The sequence below is a fragment of the Phodopus roborovskii genome, unplaced genomic scaffold, assembly GCF_943737965.1.
Source record: "Phodopus roborovskii unplaced genomic scaffold, PHOROB, whole genome shotgun sequence".
Classification (NCBI taxonomy): domain Eukaryota; kingdom Metazoa; phylum Chordata; class Mammalia; order Rodentia; family Cricetidae; genus Phodopus; species Phodopus roborovskii.
The window spans coordinates 3,643,829-3,662,330 of NW_026125052.1; the positions used below are offsets into that span (position 1 = coordinate 3,643,829).

General features: G+C 43.1%; 1 protein-coding gene across 1 annotated transcript in view; it reads right to left on the reverse strand.

Annotated features, from left to right (window-relative positions):
- Positions 1-15,896, reverse strand: part of Gdpd1 (glycerophosphodiester phosphodiesterase domain containing 1) — a 32,794-nt gene extending 16,898 nt beyond the window's left edge. Inside the window, exons 1-4 of the mRNA XM_051187987.1 lie at positions 15,621-15,896; positions 7,086-7,128; positions 3,597-3,732; positions 1,680-1,725 (exon numbers count right to left, since the gene is read on the reverse strand). Of these exons, the coding sequence (XP_051043944.1) occupies positions 1,680-1,725; positions 3,597-3,732; positions 7,086-7,128; positions 15,621-15,762 (367 nt within the window). The 5' untranslated portion in view covers positions 15,763-15,896. The remainder of the gene's footprint in view (positions 1-1,679; positions 1,726-3,596; positions 3,733-7,085; positions 7,129-15,620) is intronic.
- Between the last annotated feature and the right edge of the window lie 2,606 nt (positions 15,897-18,502).

Consider the following 18,502-nt stretch of genomic DNA (forward strand, 5'->3'; position numbering starts at 1 on the left):
CTACAAACTAGCCTCCTATACGAACACTTGAATTTTGTGAGAGGCTCATATGGCTTCTTGTCTTCTCACTTTCACACATATCTGTGTTAATGCATCCTTTTTCTCCAGGGATCCTGGAGTGATCGTTTTTAAATTATACACATGCTTTAGTCATGCAGGTCATTAGCATCGATGAGACCTGAGTGCCACCTGCCAGTGCAGAAGACCTTTCACAAGGACTTAAGCTTGCGGGCAGATCACTGGGGTTTGTAGCACTTGTGCTTGGCGCTACTTTGCCATAGCATTAGACAGGCCCAGGGCAGCTTTCAAACAAGACAGATTCTACTGTCTTTGGCTCAAGAGAAACCGCCTCTGTCCACATGTGGCTGACTGACAAACCATTTACCAGAGACAGGTAAGGCAGAAGGGGGCAAATATCCAACCTAAGACAGGAGGGTTACGGGCCTGGGTGACCTCTCCAATGACGGGTAAGGAATTATGTTGATATCCTCTACCACCTAAGACAGGTGTTAGTTTATATTAAAAGAAAGGGGGACTTGTAGGGCCCTGCATGAACCCCCAAGGCACCTTGAGCAAGCCTGAAGCTGTTGGCTGGAACTCCTTGCCCCAAACCTGTTTTTGGTACTCTTCCTGTTTGGATAACACACTCCTCATGACAACACAAAACTTGTAGGGAGGAACTAAGCCTAAAAATCCTGTTATTTTCCACTGTGCTGTAAGTCAGTATTTAAGCCTGTTTCTTCTCCTCAATAAATTACATTCGGCATTCGGCATCCTGACATTGCCCTTGAACGAAAGATCCACTGTCTTGTCACTTTATTTCAATCTCTAGGCCTTCGCCGGTTTCGTGGAACAGATTGTAGCACGGGCACTACACTGGTGAGTGACTCTATGGGTAAAGGCAATTACCACTAAACCTGATGACCTGAGTTTGAGCCTCAGAACTCACAAGGTGCAAAGAGAGAACCAAATAACTTCTTCAATTGTCCTCTCAAGTCCATAAGCTCACCATGGCACAGGTGCATGAGAGGGTACACAGACATAAATACACAGATATAAATCAACAAATGCCACTTAAACATTTTTAAATGTATCAGCTAAATGACAGAATCAAATGCTCCAGAATCAGAAAGATCTACAAGAAGCCCACTTATTTATTTATCCTTCATTACATTTATAATAGACAATAACTATGAGTAATAGCAATGCTACAAAACTTGGTACTTTAGAAGTACAGGAGAAGGGAGGAAGAGGAAGAAGAAGAAAGTAATCAAGCACGGTGGCTTCATTCTACAACTCCCACTACTTTGAGGAAGAGGCAGGAGGACAGCTGTCAGTTTGAGGCCAGTCTGGGATACAGCAAATTCAACGCCAGCTGAGACTATCTTGAAACACACAACCTGCTCCCCATCCACCCCCTGAAAAGTATAAATTATCTCCGAGAGTCTACATTCATATAATTACTATGGTATTCAGGCTTCAATTAATTGTCAAGTGAATTTGAGCTAAGTGATACAGTTAAATCTTTAGGTCAAATAGTCTCAGAATCAGATAGTCATCAAGGTTTTCGATTTGTAGGTCATGGGTCAGGTTAGAGGGCAATATTAATAGCAATGATTTTCTACATAAATGAATATATTTTAATGTCAGTGTTTAAACCATAAAAAAAGAAATGTTACCTCTCTGAAATGGGACATCCAGTTTGCAAAGGTAAGGTGGGAGCTCCTTAAAAAGATATGATTAAAAAAATGGTTAGCTCTCAAAAACAAAAAGCACTTTAGCATCTCACATTATGACATAAAGATTTTGTTTCTTTAAAAATGATTAAGATGGCTTGGTGATGATGGTGTACACCTTTAATCCCAGCACTTAGGGGGCAGAGGCAGCTGATCTCTGTGAGTTCGAGGCCAGCCTGGTTTACAGAGAGAGTTCCAGGACAGGCTCCAAAGCAATACAGAGAAACCCTGTCTCGAAAAACCAAAAAAAAAAAAAAAAAAAAAAAAAAAAAATCAAGATATAGCATACATTTAAACACAGCATCCTTTAGCTTTGCAGAAGCAAAGTCATGATAGAATTACTTATATACCACCTACAATAAATCTGTATTGCTTAAATTCATATATATTTTTTAGGTTTTGCCTCCTTACTTTTTTTTTAAGATTTGTTTTCATTATTTTTAATTATGTGTGTGTGTGTGTGTGTGTGTGTGTGTGCGCGCGCGCGCGCGCACGCATACATAAACATGTCACAGCACACATGTCGGTCAGAAGAAAACTTCTAGAAGTTGGGTTTGGAAATGGGGTCTCTCTTGGTGTTTCTGTTGCTCTGTGTAGTCCAGGCTAGCTGGCCCTGGGCTTCCAGATGACTTTCCTTTCTCGGCCTCCCACCTTATGGTTGGAGTGCTGGGATCACAGACATACAGCACTTTATTTTTTGTTTCCTTTCATCTGGCTTCTTGATCTGGGCTCTGGAGATCAAATTCGGGTGTCTGCCTTTCCTGGCCATCACCTTTTTATCTGCTCCACTATTTCGCTGGCCCTTGAACACACTACTGGCAAGGTGGTTGTGGTGGTTTGTAATCTCATAGGGAGTGGTACTATTAGAGGGTGTGGCTCCGCTGGAGTGAGTAAGGCCTTGCTGGAGGAAGTGTATCGCTCTGGGGGGGCAGGCTTTGAGGTTTCCTATGCTCAGGATATCACCCAGTGCCTCAGTTGACTTCCTGCTGCTTGTAAGGTGTAGGTAGGACACTTAGTTACTACTCCAGCATCATGTGTGCCTGCATGCCACCATGCTCCCCATCATGATAATGGACTGAACCTCTGAAACTGTAAGTGAGCCACCCCAATTAAATGTTTTGTTTATGAGTTGCTGTAGTCATGGTGTCTCTCTTCATAGCAACAGAAACCTTAACTAAGGCAGTAGTATGTATATACCTACAATCCTAGCATTTGGGATGTGAAAGCAGAAGTTCAGGATTATTCTCAGTTCCATAGGGAGGTCATGGCCAACCTGGGCTACACAAGATGAAGCAGGTCCCCACAGATGCATTTGAACTATACAAATTCCTTACTGGATACTAAGATACTTTAATATTTTTCCCCCTTCCTCACTCATTTCAATCACTGGCATTATATAGGGATTTTGTTGTTTGGGTGGTTTGGGTTTTATGTACTTTTTTCTATTTTATGTGTATAAGTATTTTGCCTGCATGTATGTCTGTGCACCACTTACATGTCTGATACCTACAGAGGCCCAAGTGTGTTGGGTCCCCTGGAACTAGAGTTACAGATAGTTGTGAGGTACCACATGGGTACTGGAAATGGAAATGGGGTCTTCTGGAAGAGGAGCCAGTGCTCTCAACCAGGGAGCCACCTCTCCAATCCCTATTTGTTTGTTTGTTTGTTTGAGACAGGAGCCCACACTGGCCTCAAGCTTGGGACAATCACGCTTCCCAAGTTCTGGGATTACAGCTGTAAACCATTAAAGCAGCTTATTCATCAGCTTTTTCGAAAGTTTTTATTGTAGCAACATCTGGCTCTTTTCTGCCTTAAAAATATTACCCCTAATCATAGTGACATTAGTTTATTTTTACTTACACAATATTTGAGATCAGACACATTTATATTGATCCCAGTTGACCTCTTCAGATTTGCATCATGTGACACTACGACTTGTTCATCTTTTGTGATATGGCAGTCCAGTTCTAACATATCAGTTCCAATGGTAACAGCACTGAAGACATAAGAGAAAAATGGCACTTTGAAAACTGGTAAACATTTACTTTACATGTATCAGAGATGAAAATTCTGATATTAAAATCCAGGGTATCCCACAACACTGAAATAGCTCAACCATATTTATCATCATTCACCAATGTGATGTTATAATCTTACAATAAGTTATTAATATGTTGTAGCTTATAGTAAGTGAATCATGTAGACTCTTCCAAAGAAGCTATAGTTAATTCTGACATCTCAACACAGTGAGAAAAAAATACCTAACCAGATATTAAGAGATTTGGGTGGCAATTCCTGACACATCAGAATAACTTAGGGCAAGTAGACTTTCCTCTTATGGCCTGTATTTACATATCTATAAAATGAAATTACCAAGAAGTAAGACAAAGATGGCTGCTTTTATCACCTTGATTCAACAGGTATGTCCCTGTAACCTCAGCACTTGGGAGGAGGAAAGAGGAAGACAGGAGAGTGAAAAATAAAAATAAAACAATAATGGATTCCAATGAAAGGAAAATTTAAGAAAGGACAGTAAGGGACTAGAAATAACTAGGTGAGCTGGTGCATGCCTGTGTAATCTCAAGACTTAGGAGTCATAGCAGGATAAGAATTCAAGGTCATTCTTAGCTACATAGGGTGAAGTTCAAAGACAGCCTGGGATATCCTGTCTAAAAACAAAACAACAAAAACAAAAACAAAAAACATGAAAAGGAAGAGAAAGGAAGGAAGAAATGAATGAGTGAATGGATTTGGAAAATAATCCATGAACAAGAGAAATTTGTCAGAGACACAGAAATGAAAACAAGTAGAAATCCTAGAGATGAAATTCAGTCTCAAAACTTGAGCATGTAACAGAAAGCTTCAGAGCCACATCAACTTGAAGAGCCATGAATGAGGCTGCACAGAATAGGGTGTTTTACTAATAAGGATTTGCAAATGGCTAGAAAGTGTATAAATGGACATTCAACAGCAAAACTCACTAGGAAAAGGTTAGATACAGTAGCTCACACTTGAAATCCCAGCACTTGAGAAACTGAGGCAGAAGAATGCCTCCAGTTTGAGTCCAACCTAGGATATATAGTGAGCTCTTGTTAAGGTAGGGTACACGTAAGAACATGTATTGCTGCTTGTGCAGATGACCCAGGTTTGGTTCCCAGCACACACCAGTGCAGCTGTGAGTCCAGAGAGGATGCTGGAGATGGAGCAAGGCAGTTGTGTGAGGGTCTGCTGCAAAAGCAGTTCTCACTGCTAATTCCCACTTGAACGCCTGAGGCATCTCTCAAACCCATAACTAAAAACAAAACAAAACAAAACAAAACAAAAAAACCATGTAAAACAAAAACTTACAAAAGATCCTGTTAAGCGATTGATTTGAGCCAGGTGGTGGTGCATGCCTTTAACCACTTGGGAGGCAGAGGCAGGCAGATCTCTGAGTTCAAGGCAAGAGAGTTCCAGGAGAGCCAGCACTACTCAGAGAAAACCTGTCTCAAAAAAGAAAAAGAAAAACAAACAAACCAAGCCAAACCAAAAAAGAAGCAGAAGACTGAGAAGATGGCTGAGTGAGTTAGAAAGCCACATGCAGAAAGGAGAAAACTGACTCCTGTCAATCTCCACACAGGAGGCCAAAGAGAGAGAGCGCACACACACACACACACACACACACACACACACACACTCACACACACACACTCATGAGATCCAGAGAAAACTTAATTATTTTGACTATATGCCAAACCCTACTTCCAGGTATTGCTAATATAACTTGCATCTTCTCCTACCATTCATTTAAATACCATAGGGATTACATTGTCCTCTTCGTATTCACCTATGTGGCCCAGTTTAATAACCTAATTTTATTAGCTCTTAAGAATCAGGTTTTGCAAGGTGTGGTGGTACATTCCTGTAATCTTAGCACTCAGGAGGTGGAGGCAGGAGAATCAGTTTATAGAGTTACTCTTGCACGCATACACATAGGCCTCTCAGGGAGAGCCTAGTCTATGAGAACCCATCCATCTCAAAAAACAAAAAGTCAGATTTTATATACCTAAGGAACTTGGTTAACTCTGCTTGTGCACATAGTACAACTCCTTAGTTTTAGGTTCTATGCTCACTATGAAAGAGTTGCAGTCTCCTCCTTTACCAATTATTTTTGGGGGGAGGGGATCATGACTGGGTTTTTCTGTGTAATAGCCCCAACTGTCCTGGAACAGTTTTATGGACCAGGTTGGCCTTGAACTCACGGAGATCTGCCCCTTGGGTGCTGGGATTAAAGGTGTGTGCACCCCCCCCACCTTTTCTTTTTTTTTTTTAATGACTTATTTATTTTTATTTTATGTGCATTGGTGTTTTTCCTGCATAAAGTCTGTGTGAGGGTGTTGGGTCCCCTGGAACTGGAGTGTCAGACCATTGTGAGCTGCCATGTGGGTGCTGGGAACTAAAGAACTGTGCTGTGGCAGAGCAGCCAGTGTTCTTAACCAGATGTCACTGAATGGTGAAAAGCAGAAACTTAGACCAGATTCTGCTGGGCTGTGGGAGTACCTCAGCCATGGAGCACATGTAAGCATGCTGGAAGCCCTGGCTTCAATCTTCAGCACAACAGACAGATCAACCCTCCTGATTTTACAAATACAATGTTTCCATATTGCCTAGGAGTATGAGACAATCCTGGTAAACAGAAAGAGATGCCCACCCCATCTTAAAAAAAAATGGCTTAAATTTGTTTTAGAATTCTTTTCTCACTAAGTGTGGATGGGCGATGCCTTCCTGTCATTGACCTTGCTTCCCATCTTGTTTTGTTATTCAGAGAAGGGAAAGCAGACTGATGGTAATCATCTGGCTCCAAGACAAAGAACAAGGGCCCCAATCAGTGTCTCCTGCAGCTTCTACTACTACCACAAAGCCTTGAAAAGGCCTCTGTATGAACTATGAATCCATTATAAATAAAAACAATTTAACTCATCCTACTAAAAAAAATAAAATCAGCACACAAGAGCATTCCAAAAAGAACTCCCATTGCAGGTCCCTGCTGAACAGAAACTACCGGGCACAAACACACACGATCCTATTCATAACCAACAGCTGGTGTAACCGTTGTCTCATTTGCTCTTTCTGCACTGGACCGACTAGCATTACTCACAGTCTGTCCCTTGTTACAGATGTCTGCTTCCAGCTCTGCAAATCAAATCTCTTTGGACTATTTTTACAATTACACAGGAGTCATTCTGTGTAATACTTCAAAGGATAAAAAAAGGCATTTTACAGAAACGGCTATCACAAGTGAGTGGTACATGTACATCTTCCCATCACTTCAGTGACAGGCTCTACGAGGGGACCTTCCTGTGTACTTACTGCTGGAAGGCAGCCATTGTGTTCTCCAGGTTTTCTCCAGCACCTGTGGAAACATGGGAGTTTAAATTTCATTTATTTGTCATGTTGAATATTTTATCTCCCTAGAAATTAAAATGAGGTGTGTGTGTGTGTGTGTGTGTGTGAGAGAGAGAGAGAGATGGGTGAGGACATGGGTGGAATCCTATTTTTCAGTTTTTTTTTTTTTTTTTCTCTTGAGCCAGGGTTTCTGTGTAGCTATGGCTGTCCTGAAACTCTTACAGACCAGGCTCAGAGATCCACCTGCCCCTGCCTCCCGAGATCTGGGATGAAAGCCATCACTGATTTAGACAAACAAGTATGTATTTAAGGGAATGCAGATAACGATTCCTCCATTGAGGTCACTGATATTCCTCCAGAGCCCTTTTTAAGGGCTGGAGATACAGCTCAGTTAGTAGAGTGCTTAATGTCTACAAAGCCCTAGGTTCCATCCTCAGTACTTTGTGGTACTATAAACCAGGTGTAGCATCCTATGTTTATAATCCTAGCACTTGGAAGGCAGAGGCAGAAAGACCAGGAGTTGGAGGCCAGCCCAGGCTACATCAGACAGTCTTTAAAAAAATAACCTCTTTAAAAGAGCTGCTGCTTAGTTCAGTTGTGCACTCAGCCCATAATTCTTTCTTAACTTCTTTTATATCCACTTGAATTATGGTCACCTGAAGTTGTCATCTGACCTCCACACACGTGCTGTGCCACATGCACACAGGGACCCCTAAAAGTTACCTAGTGTGTGGTCTAATCCCAGCACTTGGGAGGTGGAGACAGGAGGATCAGGAGTTGAAGTATTTCCTCTATTACGTAATGGGTTTGAGGGCAGCCTGAACTACATGAGGACCAGTTTGAAAAGAAAAGGAAAGGAAAAAGAAAATCCTGAAAATTCAAAGGACAGTGTGATGGACATCCAACTTCAAAGGTCCCCTCTCGAGATCTTTGGTATCTAATTTTTAAAGCAGTTTATTCCAGGATCCATTTTAGGATGACAACTTCAGGTCTGTCTACTGAGTATGAAGTGTCTGTTGTTTTCCCATGGCACACGACAGGCTAGCTGGTCCTACCTACCTCTGACCGCCATCTCCTCCAAGGAGCTCTCAGATTACAGATGTGGTATACACCTGGCTTTTACCTGGTTTCTGGGGATTTACACTCACATTCTTACATCTGCCTAGCAATCACTGTTACCCCTGGAGCCATCTCTCCAGCCCCAATTTTTCAGGTTTGGTGGAGTTTTTTTGTTTTGTCTTGTTTATTTATTTTGAGATAGGGTTGTAGCTGGATGTGGTAGCACTTGCCTTTAATCCCAGTACTCCTATGGCAGAGGCAGGAGGATGTCTGTGAGTTCAAGGCCAGCTGGGTCTACAAAGAGAGTTCCAGAAAAAATAAAATAAGAGATTAGGGTTTTATTATATAGCCTAGGCTAGGGTGAGACTCACTAAGTAGCCTAGGCTGGCCCTCAAATTCTTAGCAATCCACCTGACTCAGCATGCATGAGCTACCCTACCCAACACAACTGTAGGTGATACTGACCCCCCCCCCCTTTTTTGAGACAGAGTTCTTTCTCTGTGTAGCCCTGATTGTTCTGGAACTCACTCTGTAGACCAGGCTAGCCTCAATCTCACAGAGATCCACCTGCCTCTGCATCCTGAGTGCTGGGACCAAATGTGGGCACCACCACCACCCAGCAGAAGAATATTTTTTATCTTATTTATCTATTACCAGTACTAAGGATTGAATTGAACCCATGGCCTTGTGCTTACAAGGCAAGAACTCTACCACTAAGCCAAACCCAGCTCCCAATACTGACTTTTTTAAAACTAAATACATGATGGCAAAGAATACAATGACTACCAATACAATTTGTACCATGGTTTTGACTCATGCTATGGCAATAGCAATTTTAACCACTGATGCTTTTGAGTAGGGAGAGAGATACTAGGGACTAAACCTCAATTTTCAAGGCTTCAAACATGCAAAGCATATAAAGTAACACTGAGCTACAGGCCCAGACATACTTATCAATTCTTTGTAGTACTGGTGAAGGTACCAGTACAGTACATGAGGTAAATACTGTCTTATGGACATAGTCTTGACCTTGCAGACTGATGTAAGGATTTTAGGACCCCAAGAAGCCAGAGGCCACACTCTGAAGATGTCAGAAGAGTGAGTCAAGATTATGGGGATACAGGGTGACCAACATGGAAGAGAAACAAGGACCTTTTTGATAGGATCTCTATATAGCCCAGGCTGGCTTCAAACTCTCAAATCTTCCTGTCTCCTGGGTGATGGAATTAAAGACATACACTATCACTGCTCAGTTAACAAGGGTTTGTGAAGTTCTAGAAATGTTCTTTTTAAAAAATCTATTGCTGGGCGGTGGTGGCACATGCCTTTAGTCCCAGCACTAGGGAGGCAGAGGCAGGTGGATCTCTGTGAGTTTGAGGCCAGCCTGGTCTATAAGAGCTAGTTCCAGGACAATTTCCAAAGCTACAGAGAAACCCTGTCTTGAAAAACCAAAAATAAATAAATAACTACATTTAGGGCCAGGAATAGTGGCACATTCCTGTAATCCCAGCAGGCATAAATCAGGAGGCAGAAACATAGTGCTTGGGACCAACCTGGTCTCATAGTGAGTTCCAGAATAGCCAACACTACAGAGGGACTGTCTCAAACAACAACAACAACAAACCCAATAAATAAGTAACTTTTTGTTTTGCTTTGTTTTTATGAGACATGAATTAATAAATGACCCAGAGACCGATACTGGGGTTTAAACTTCAAGCTGAAGATCACAAAAGCAAAGCAGCCTATCACTAGTTTCTTAGCTCTACCTCAGGCTGAAAGGGCTGATCTAGTCTCCAGGGGCTCTCCCCAAGGCTCAGACTGTAAATCAGCGTGGCTGGAGAATGAATGTCTATACTATGACTACTGAAGATCCTGCTTCTATCTGTTATACCCATCTAGCGCTGGGATTAAAGGAATGTGACCTGTTACTCTTTTAGACTGATTCAATCTTGTGAATCCCTGGATGGCCCTGAACTATCTATCTCTTAATCCTGAGTCCTAGGATTAAAGGTGTGTACCACTACCTCCTAGCTTTTAGCTGCTAGAATTATTAGTGTGTGTCACCACTGCCTGATCTCTGTAGTTTGAGACTGACTTTGCTTTTCTGAATCCTCAGGCAAGCTTTAATAAGTCATAAATAATATATCACTACATCTGGAACTCAGTCTATAGACCATGCTGGCCTCAAACTCACAGAGATCCACCTGCCTCTTCCTCCTGAGTGCTGGTACTAAAGGTGTGTGCCACCACTGCTTGGCTCATTTATTTTTTAGACAGGGTCTCTCTACATAGCCCTGGCTGTCCTGGAACTTGCTATGTACATTAGGCTGGTCTTGGCTTTACAGAAATCTGCCTGCCTTTGCCTCCCATCCAGATAGCCTCTTACTTTTCAGTTTTACAGGTAAGGGATTACCATAGTCTTCTAGTTGCTGTAAAACTAAGAAGTAAATTCCTCAAGGCCTAAACCTGCTGATAACCGAGACTCATATGGTGAGGCCTGCAGATTAACTAAGGGACTAATTAAGAAACATAGTGTTCCTCTCCAGGGAATTATTTGGTGGTAGGTACTCCCTCATGGACTTCCTCAAATTTACCTTCTCTAAAATAAATAATCATGTGACTCACAGAAACAGCCTAATTAATTTTTTCTTTCTCCTAGTAAGTAACTAGAGTTTTCAGATCTACAATTAAACAATTCTACACACAGTATACTTTTTCCCCCTGTGTTTTTGAAACAGGATCTAGTAGTATTCCAGGCTAGCTCCAAACTCACTATGCAGCTGAGGGTGACTTTGAACTTCTGATCCTTCTGCTTCCTTGTCTCAGTGCTGCAATTACAGCATGCACCACCAGCCCTGGCTTACAAGGGTCTGGGGATGGAACTCAGGGCGTCATGAATGTTAGGCAAGGACCACTTCCTCAGCTCCTTACAATTTTCGTTCCACATGAACTGCTTCATGTGCGTGGGGTGGAAGCACACATGTCACGGTGTGCACATACAAGTCAGAAGACAATGTGTCTGTGACAAGGTCCATTGCCAAAAGCAATGTAAAAAGGAAAGGGCCTGTGTCAGCTTAACTAGGTCACAGTTCACTGAAGGAGGGCAGTGCAGGAACTCAAGCAGGGCAGGAGGGAGCCTGGAGGCAGGTGCTTAAGTAGAAGCCACGATGGAACACCGCTTACTGACCTGTTCCTCATAGCTTGTTTAGCCTGCTTTCTAATACCATCTAGGACCACTGGCCCAGGAATGGCATCACCCACAATTCCCGTATCAATCACTAGTTAAGAAATTGCCCTACAGACTTGCCTACAGGCAATCTGATGGAGGCATCTTCTCAATGAAGATTCCTTCTTCTCATATATGTCTGTTTGTGGTGAGGTGACAAAGACCAACCAACACATCTATCATGTGAGTCCCATGGGTCACATTCAGGTTTTTAGGCTCGGTAGTTGACATCTTTACTTACTGAGTCATCTCACCAGCCCTATTACTGATTTATTGAGATGGAGTCTTATGTGGCTCAAGGTGGCTTCCAACTCACTATGCATTCAGGGATGACCTTGAACTCTTGATATTCCTGCCTCGGGGGAGTTTGTGTTTTAGCCTTCTCACTATATAGACCAGGGTGGCTTCAAGCTTACAACCTTCCTACCTCAGCCTCCCCAGTGCTAGGACTACCCTACTATTAATTTTATTTATTGTTTCACTGCATGCTTTTATTGTGTGTGTATGGGTGGGTGTTTATATTCAGAAGAAAACTTTGGGTGTCATTTCTAGTGCTAACACTTTTTATTTTGAGATAGAATATCTCATCAGCCTTGAATTCACCTGTTGTGAAATATTTATATACAGCGTGTAGGTGTATTGCTATCATTGGTGTAGTAAAGAGTCGAATGGCCAATATCTAGGCAGGAGAGCATAGGCAGGATTTCCAGAGAGACAAAGGAAGAGGAGAAATCTAGGTGCACAGACTTCACCAACAGACTTGGAGCAAGTTGAACATGCTGTACTAAGAAGAGGCTGGCAGTCCTGATAAAAACAACTATATATGGCACCCAACGTGAGGAACCAGATGAAGCATTTGTCTAATTATTCTTCATCAATAAAAACTCCAGAGTCAGATACCAGGGTAAGAACCTGATTACAGAAACAGCTGAGAAGCGACCAGGAACCTCCTCTCTCTTCTTGGGTCCAAAAGGGCCAAGTATCTTTTTAAGCCCCTCCCTACTTCTTCCTATGTCTCTTTATCTGTCCTCAGTGCTCCAAACCTCCATGGCTACTTTGGCCAGCTACTGGCTAGCTCTGCCCTCTGATTCAAAGTAAACTTTAATGCCAGTTTGGGGAATGTCAGAGTCAAAATATCCCACAACATTCACCACACAGACTATTCTTGCTGCCGGAGCCTAAGGGACCTGTCTCCACCTCTCCAGCACCAGGAATACATGTACAGACCACTGCACCCAGCTTCTTTTACACAGGTCCTGGGAACCAAACTCATGTCTTCTTACCCCTAACCTCCTGTGTTCTCAGTTCACATTAACTTCCCCTCCTTTATGTAGTGCTTCCTAATTACTTTGGATTTTGATAAGAAAACATTGCATTCTTGCATCCTCACAAAAAAATTTTTTTTAACTTTTTAATTTTTTTTTTAAATGTGCAGTGGTGTGTGCAGTGGTGTGAAGGTGTCAGATCTCCTAGAACTATAATAACAGAAAATTTTGAGCTTCCATGTGGTTGCTAGGAATTGAACCCAGGTCCTCTGGAAGAGCAGCCAGTGCTCTTAACTGCTGACCCATCTCTCTATCCCCTACATAAGATTTTTTTAACGTTTATTTATTTATTTATTTTATTCATGTGCACACATTTGCATGGAAGTCAGACAAATTGTGGGAGTCAGCTCTCCTCTGCCACCATGTGGGGTCTGTCAGATTGAACTCAGATTGCCAGGCCTGGCAGCAGGTGTCTGTGCCCATCTCCCTACCTGCCTTCTAGACTTTATTTATTTATTTATTTTTGGTTTTTTTGAGACAGGGTTTCTCTGTGTAGCCCTGGATGTCCTGGCACTCGCTCTTGTAGACCAGGCTGGCCTCGAACTCACAGAGATCCGCCTGCCTCTGCCTCCTGAGTGTTGGCACTAAAGGTGTACACCACCACTGTCCAGCTCAGACAGATGTTTTGTATATGAATTGATGTTTACTTTTCTTGTAGGTTTTGTTTGTCCACCATTACATTATCATTAACACCCTCATATATATGACATACAATGTGCTAGTGTGTTGTTTATAAAGCCAAGGAAAAACTATGACAACAAGTTTCAGCCACAAAAGGATAATCTTCAAAAAGAAGACTGGTGGTGACAAATGCCTGTGATGCCAGCACTCAGGATGCTGAGGTGGGGGTATCTCAAATTCAAGGCCATTCTGTTCAAAGCCAGCCTGAGCTACATAGTAAGACTATTTAAAAAGCAACAACAAAAAAGACAAGGCTGGGCTGGATAGATAACACAGTAGCTAATTCATTTGCTTCAAGCCCCCAGAACCCATGCATAAGCCAGAACCATGCATAAGTAATCTCAGTGCCCTTCCTGGTAGATGGGAACCCAGGCAGGAGAAGCTCCAACCCCCAATTCAAGTTTACTGGTGAGTTCAGCCATGAACAACAACCTCCATTTCAAACAAGGTAAACACAAGGATTAATACCTGATACTGTCTTCTGACCTCTACACATGCACTCTCGTATGTATATGCCTACACTCACAGGAAAACACACCATACACCCATACACAGGCATGTTAAACAGCCATCACCACCAGCTGGGCATGACTGCTCATTCCTTTAATACCAGCACTTGGGAGGCAGAGGCAGACAGATCTCTGAGTTCCAGGCCAGCCTGGTCTACAGAGCTAGTTCCAGGACAGCCAGGACTACACAGAGAAACCCTGTATGAAAAACAAGCAAACAAAAGTGGGAAACTGTGATTAACTGATAAAATTACACAAAAGAATGATAATGTATTCCTATGACTTATTGTCTTACTAGAAGTCATGGTCCCAGCATTGAAGCCCCAGCACACTGATACTGCCAGCACAGGGAAGGCAGAAGCAGAGTGCCAGACCAGCCTGGTCTGCATAAAGACTTACAGGCCAGCCAGCACGCCATAGCAAGACCCCAACTTCGAAAAATTTAAAAAAACAAAAAATATGGCACATCAATTTTAGCCTAGAGAATTTACCATTAAATGCTACATGTCAAGTGGTTTCTTTTTTCTTTACTTTTGTTTTGTTTTTTTGTTTTTTGTTTTTTTTTTTGTTTTGTTTTGTTTTGTTTTTTGAGTCAGGGTTTCTCTGTGTATCTCTGGCTGTCAAAGGAACTCACTCCAGTTGATCTGAACTCATTTCAGATGGCCTCGAACTCAGAGATCTGCCTGCCTCTACCTCCCGAGTGCTGGGATTAAAGGCACGGGCCACCAAAACCAGATCCATTCCAAGCTACTTAAATCTGGTGTCACATTCACCCCAAAAGAAAATTTAAAGTGACCGAAACAATTTATATTTTATACACGGTGATTAAGATGTAATGAAGTCACATTATTAAACAGTAACGAAGAAGCAAAGATGTGGCCTGTTGTAAGAAATTAGAGTGACTCCGCTTGATCCCGAGAGCAATATATTTTTTCAAGGGAACATTACCATCTTTAAAAAAATAATACTAACTAATAAAATGAAATCATGTTTTAGTCTTTAGGAACCCACGAACCATGGCTGAGATAAATGGTGCTTTTCAAAATGAAAAAACAAAAACAAACAAAAAAACAAAAAAACAAAACAAAAAACAGATACTAGCTTTGGAGTCCTCGGAACCAGAACCCTCCAAATTCCTTGTCCCACTTCAGTCCAAACCCTATGACCTTGGAAAACGTCTCTGGTTTGGGGACATTTCTCTCCAGAGCTAATTACAAATGCGTGGAGGGTGGGCCAGGTCACTAGGCATCGCAGACTCCTCAGCTCGCTCCAGGTGACTCGCGGATCCAGAGCCCTGCCAGTGCCCAAGCTCTTCCCCACGGACTCAGCCACCGGCTCATTCCCAGCAGTCTGTTTCTGGTTCCCCCTGCGGGTGTCTCCTGGATCTGCACCGGCTTTGTGCCTGGCTCCCAAGAAGGGTCCTCCCGATCATCCTTCCATCGGCTGAGAAACGCCCCACTTGTGGCTCTCATCCTGTGCTTCCCCTCCTCACAGAAGCCCTGCCACCCTCCCCAAAGACGCCCACCAGGACTGGGACCCGAGACCCCTTTCCTTTCCTCCCCTCGAGACGACCCATCCGATGAAGCCCTCCAGTCACTGGAGCCCATTCTTCCTCAGCCTCTCCAGTATCCCCACCCTCTCTACCTTCTGCTAAGGAAGCCACCCCCATCTCCACCATCTGGTTCGGAACCCCTCTCACCTCCGCGGTGAGAGATGTGCCTACTGAGGAATCGCTGCTTCTTTTTCTGGTGCAACAACGTTGGGTATTTAAGCAACAAGAACGACGTGACCAAATACCCTCCCAGGGTAGAGAGAAGGCAAAAAGCTGCGGTGGACGACATCCTCGGTCACCACCTTCTGGGCCTCTGAACCCCACTATGCTGCAGTGGTAGCAACGGCTGCGGCGCCAGCGGCTGCTCGAGGTCTGCTCGCCCCCAGCCGGTGCCCTCGGCGCAGCGCACTTGTTCGTGCGGGCTCAACACGCAGGCGCAGCCCGACCCCAGCGCCTGAGCAACAAAGGGGCTCCGATACGCAGGCGCGCTGCGGCGGGAGCGTTCGGCGTCCAGCACTTGTGGTCCCTCGCCTAAGTGCTTCTAAGAAGATCCTGAGGCAAGAGGTTGGAAACTTGCCAGTGCTTGCTTTTATTTATTTTTTATTTTTTTGCACCCCTCAATCAGAAAAAAAAAAAAAAAAAGCCAGGATAGCCTTCAGGAAAATCTGACGTAATTGGGAAATGTACACCAAAGGAGGATTCCAGGGCAAGTCCTAGCCCCTTCTCTAGGAAATGCAAAGAATTGTTACTAGTGCCTCGAATTCGTCGAGGCACTAGTTGACTCAACAGTTCGTGTAAGAAACTTGGGGCTGGAAGGCGTAGTTGGTAGAGCGTACCGGTTCAAGTTCCAGCACAAAATAAATAAGGAAACTGGCAACTATATCGTTTCCTATAAAGACGGACAACTAAATTTTTCGTTTCTCTTTTTCATCTCACACATTATGAAAACACTAGGAACCACGTTTTAAGGGTGTTGTTTCTGTGAGATAGGGTCTTACTTAGCCCTGTCTAGACTTGAATTCCTTAGGTAGTAGTGGACAGAGCTTTGAACTCTCGATTCCCCCACCTCAGCCTTCAGGGTGCTGTGGATCATACTTCTTGGGAAAAAAAAAATAAATAAATAAAAGCTAACCACAAAGGCTGTAGTTGTGGCTCAGTGGCAAAACACTTTCCTAGCATGTTCAAGGCCTCCGGGTTTGTTTTGTTTATTGAGACAGGGTTTCACTGTATAGATCATGCTGGCTGGCCTCAGACTCACAGGGTTCAACTTGCCTCTGCCTTCCAAGTATTGGGATTATTTATTTATTTTTGGAGACAGGGTCTCACTATGTACCCAGGGCTCACCTGGCACTCACCATGAAGACCAGGCTGGAGATCCACCTGCCTCTGCCTTCCAAGTACAACCCGCCCCCCCCCCACAACCCTCACCCCCCCCCCAACCAAGGCCAGCGGTTTGATTCCCAGTTAAAAAACAATGAGCAACAACAAACTGACTCACCATGTTAGCTCAGGCTGGCTTCAAACTAGTAGGGCCACATGGTCGTCGTCTTGCTTCATCCTCACGAACTGGAACTACAGGTAAGGGCTGCTGCACCTGCTCTCATTGTCTATTTTTTTTTTTTTTATGCATTTACTTATTTTCGTGTGTACGTGGGTGCACAAGTAAAGGCCAGAGGAAACCTATGAGGTGCAGATATGTCCTTCCACCATGGGACCTGAGGTCCTTTTCCTAAGCCATCTTGCCGGGTGGTCAGGTAACAGCTTTTGGAAATGTGATAAACACTATTTTTCACATACATTGAGATTTAAAATCTCTAATTCTGTTACTACAGTATTTAAAATGCATCTGGGAAAATAGTCAATTACACTCCTTTAGGTCTCAATTTATTTTGCATTTATCTAATTCATGGCATAGCCACAATTGGTAATATGGTGGCATATTGGGAAAAGTAACTATAGATTGATAAGATTTAAACACTTAGCAAATTATTTTGTAGGACAGGTATTTAATTCAAGAACATTTATTCCAGGCCTGAGGGTACAGGTCTATAATTCCCACTACTTTGGAGGCTAAGGCAGGAGAACTATAAATTCCAGGCCTGCCTGGGCTATAGAATGAATTAAAGCTAGCCCCAGCTAGATACTGTCTCCAAATATAAAGGACAAACAAATTGGGTGTAACTCAGTGGTATGTATGAGACCTAAGGTGCAATGCCTACTACTGAAAAGGGTTTTGTTAGCACACACCTTCAGTCCCAGCACTAGTACACAGGCTAAGGCAGGAGTGTTGAGAGGTCAAAGTTGGTTGCTAGAGAAATGGCTCAGCCAGTTAAGAACACTTGGATTTTTTGATTTTTTTTGTTTGACTGGTCTCCAATTTGGAGACCTGCCTGCCTCTGCCTCCCAAGTGCTGAGATTAAAAGGTGTGTACACCACTGCCCATCAAGGACACTGTTCTTTTATTTGTTTTTGATTTTTTGAGACAGGGTTTTTCTATGTAACAGCTCTGGCTGGCTGTTCTGGAACTTGCTCTGTAGACCAGGCTAGCCTCATGGAGACACCTGCCTCTGTCTCCTGAGTACTGGGAATCAAAGTGCCCAACCACCTCCTGGTTTAGGAGCATTCTTACACAAGATACCTACATGGTGGTTCATAACTGTCTTTATAACTCCAGTGTAAGGTATCCAGTGTCCTCTTTTGACCTCAGTGGGCACCATGCATGCATATAGTATACATACATACATGCAGGCAAAACACTCATATGTATAAAAAATAAATAGGGCTAGGTATAATGGTTTACACCTTTAATCCCAAAACTCTGGAGGCAGAAGCAGGTGATCTATGAGTTTGAGGCCCACCTGGTTTACTGTGTGAGTTCCAGGACAGCCAGGATACACAGAGAAACCCTGCCTTGAAAAACAAAACAAAAAAGAGAAAGAGAAAAGCATAATCTTAAGGAATAGCCCAACTGAAACATCATTTTATCAGAAAGATGAAACACTAAATTACAGTAAAAGTATGTCTTATAT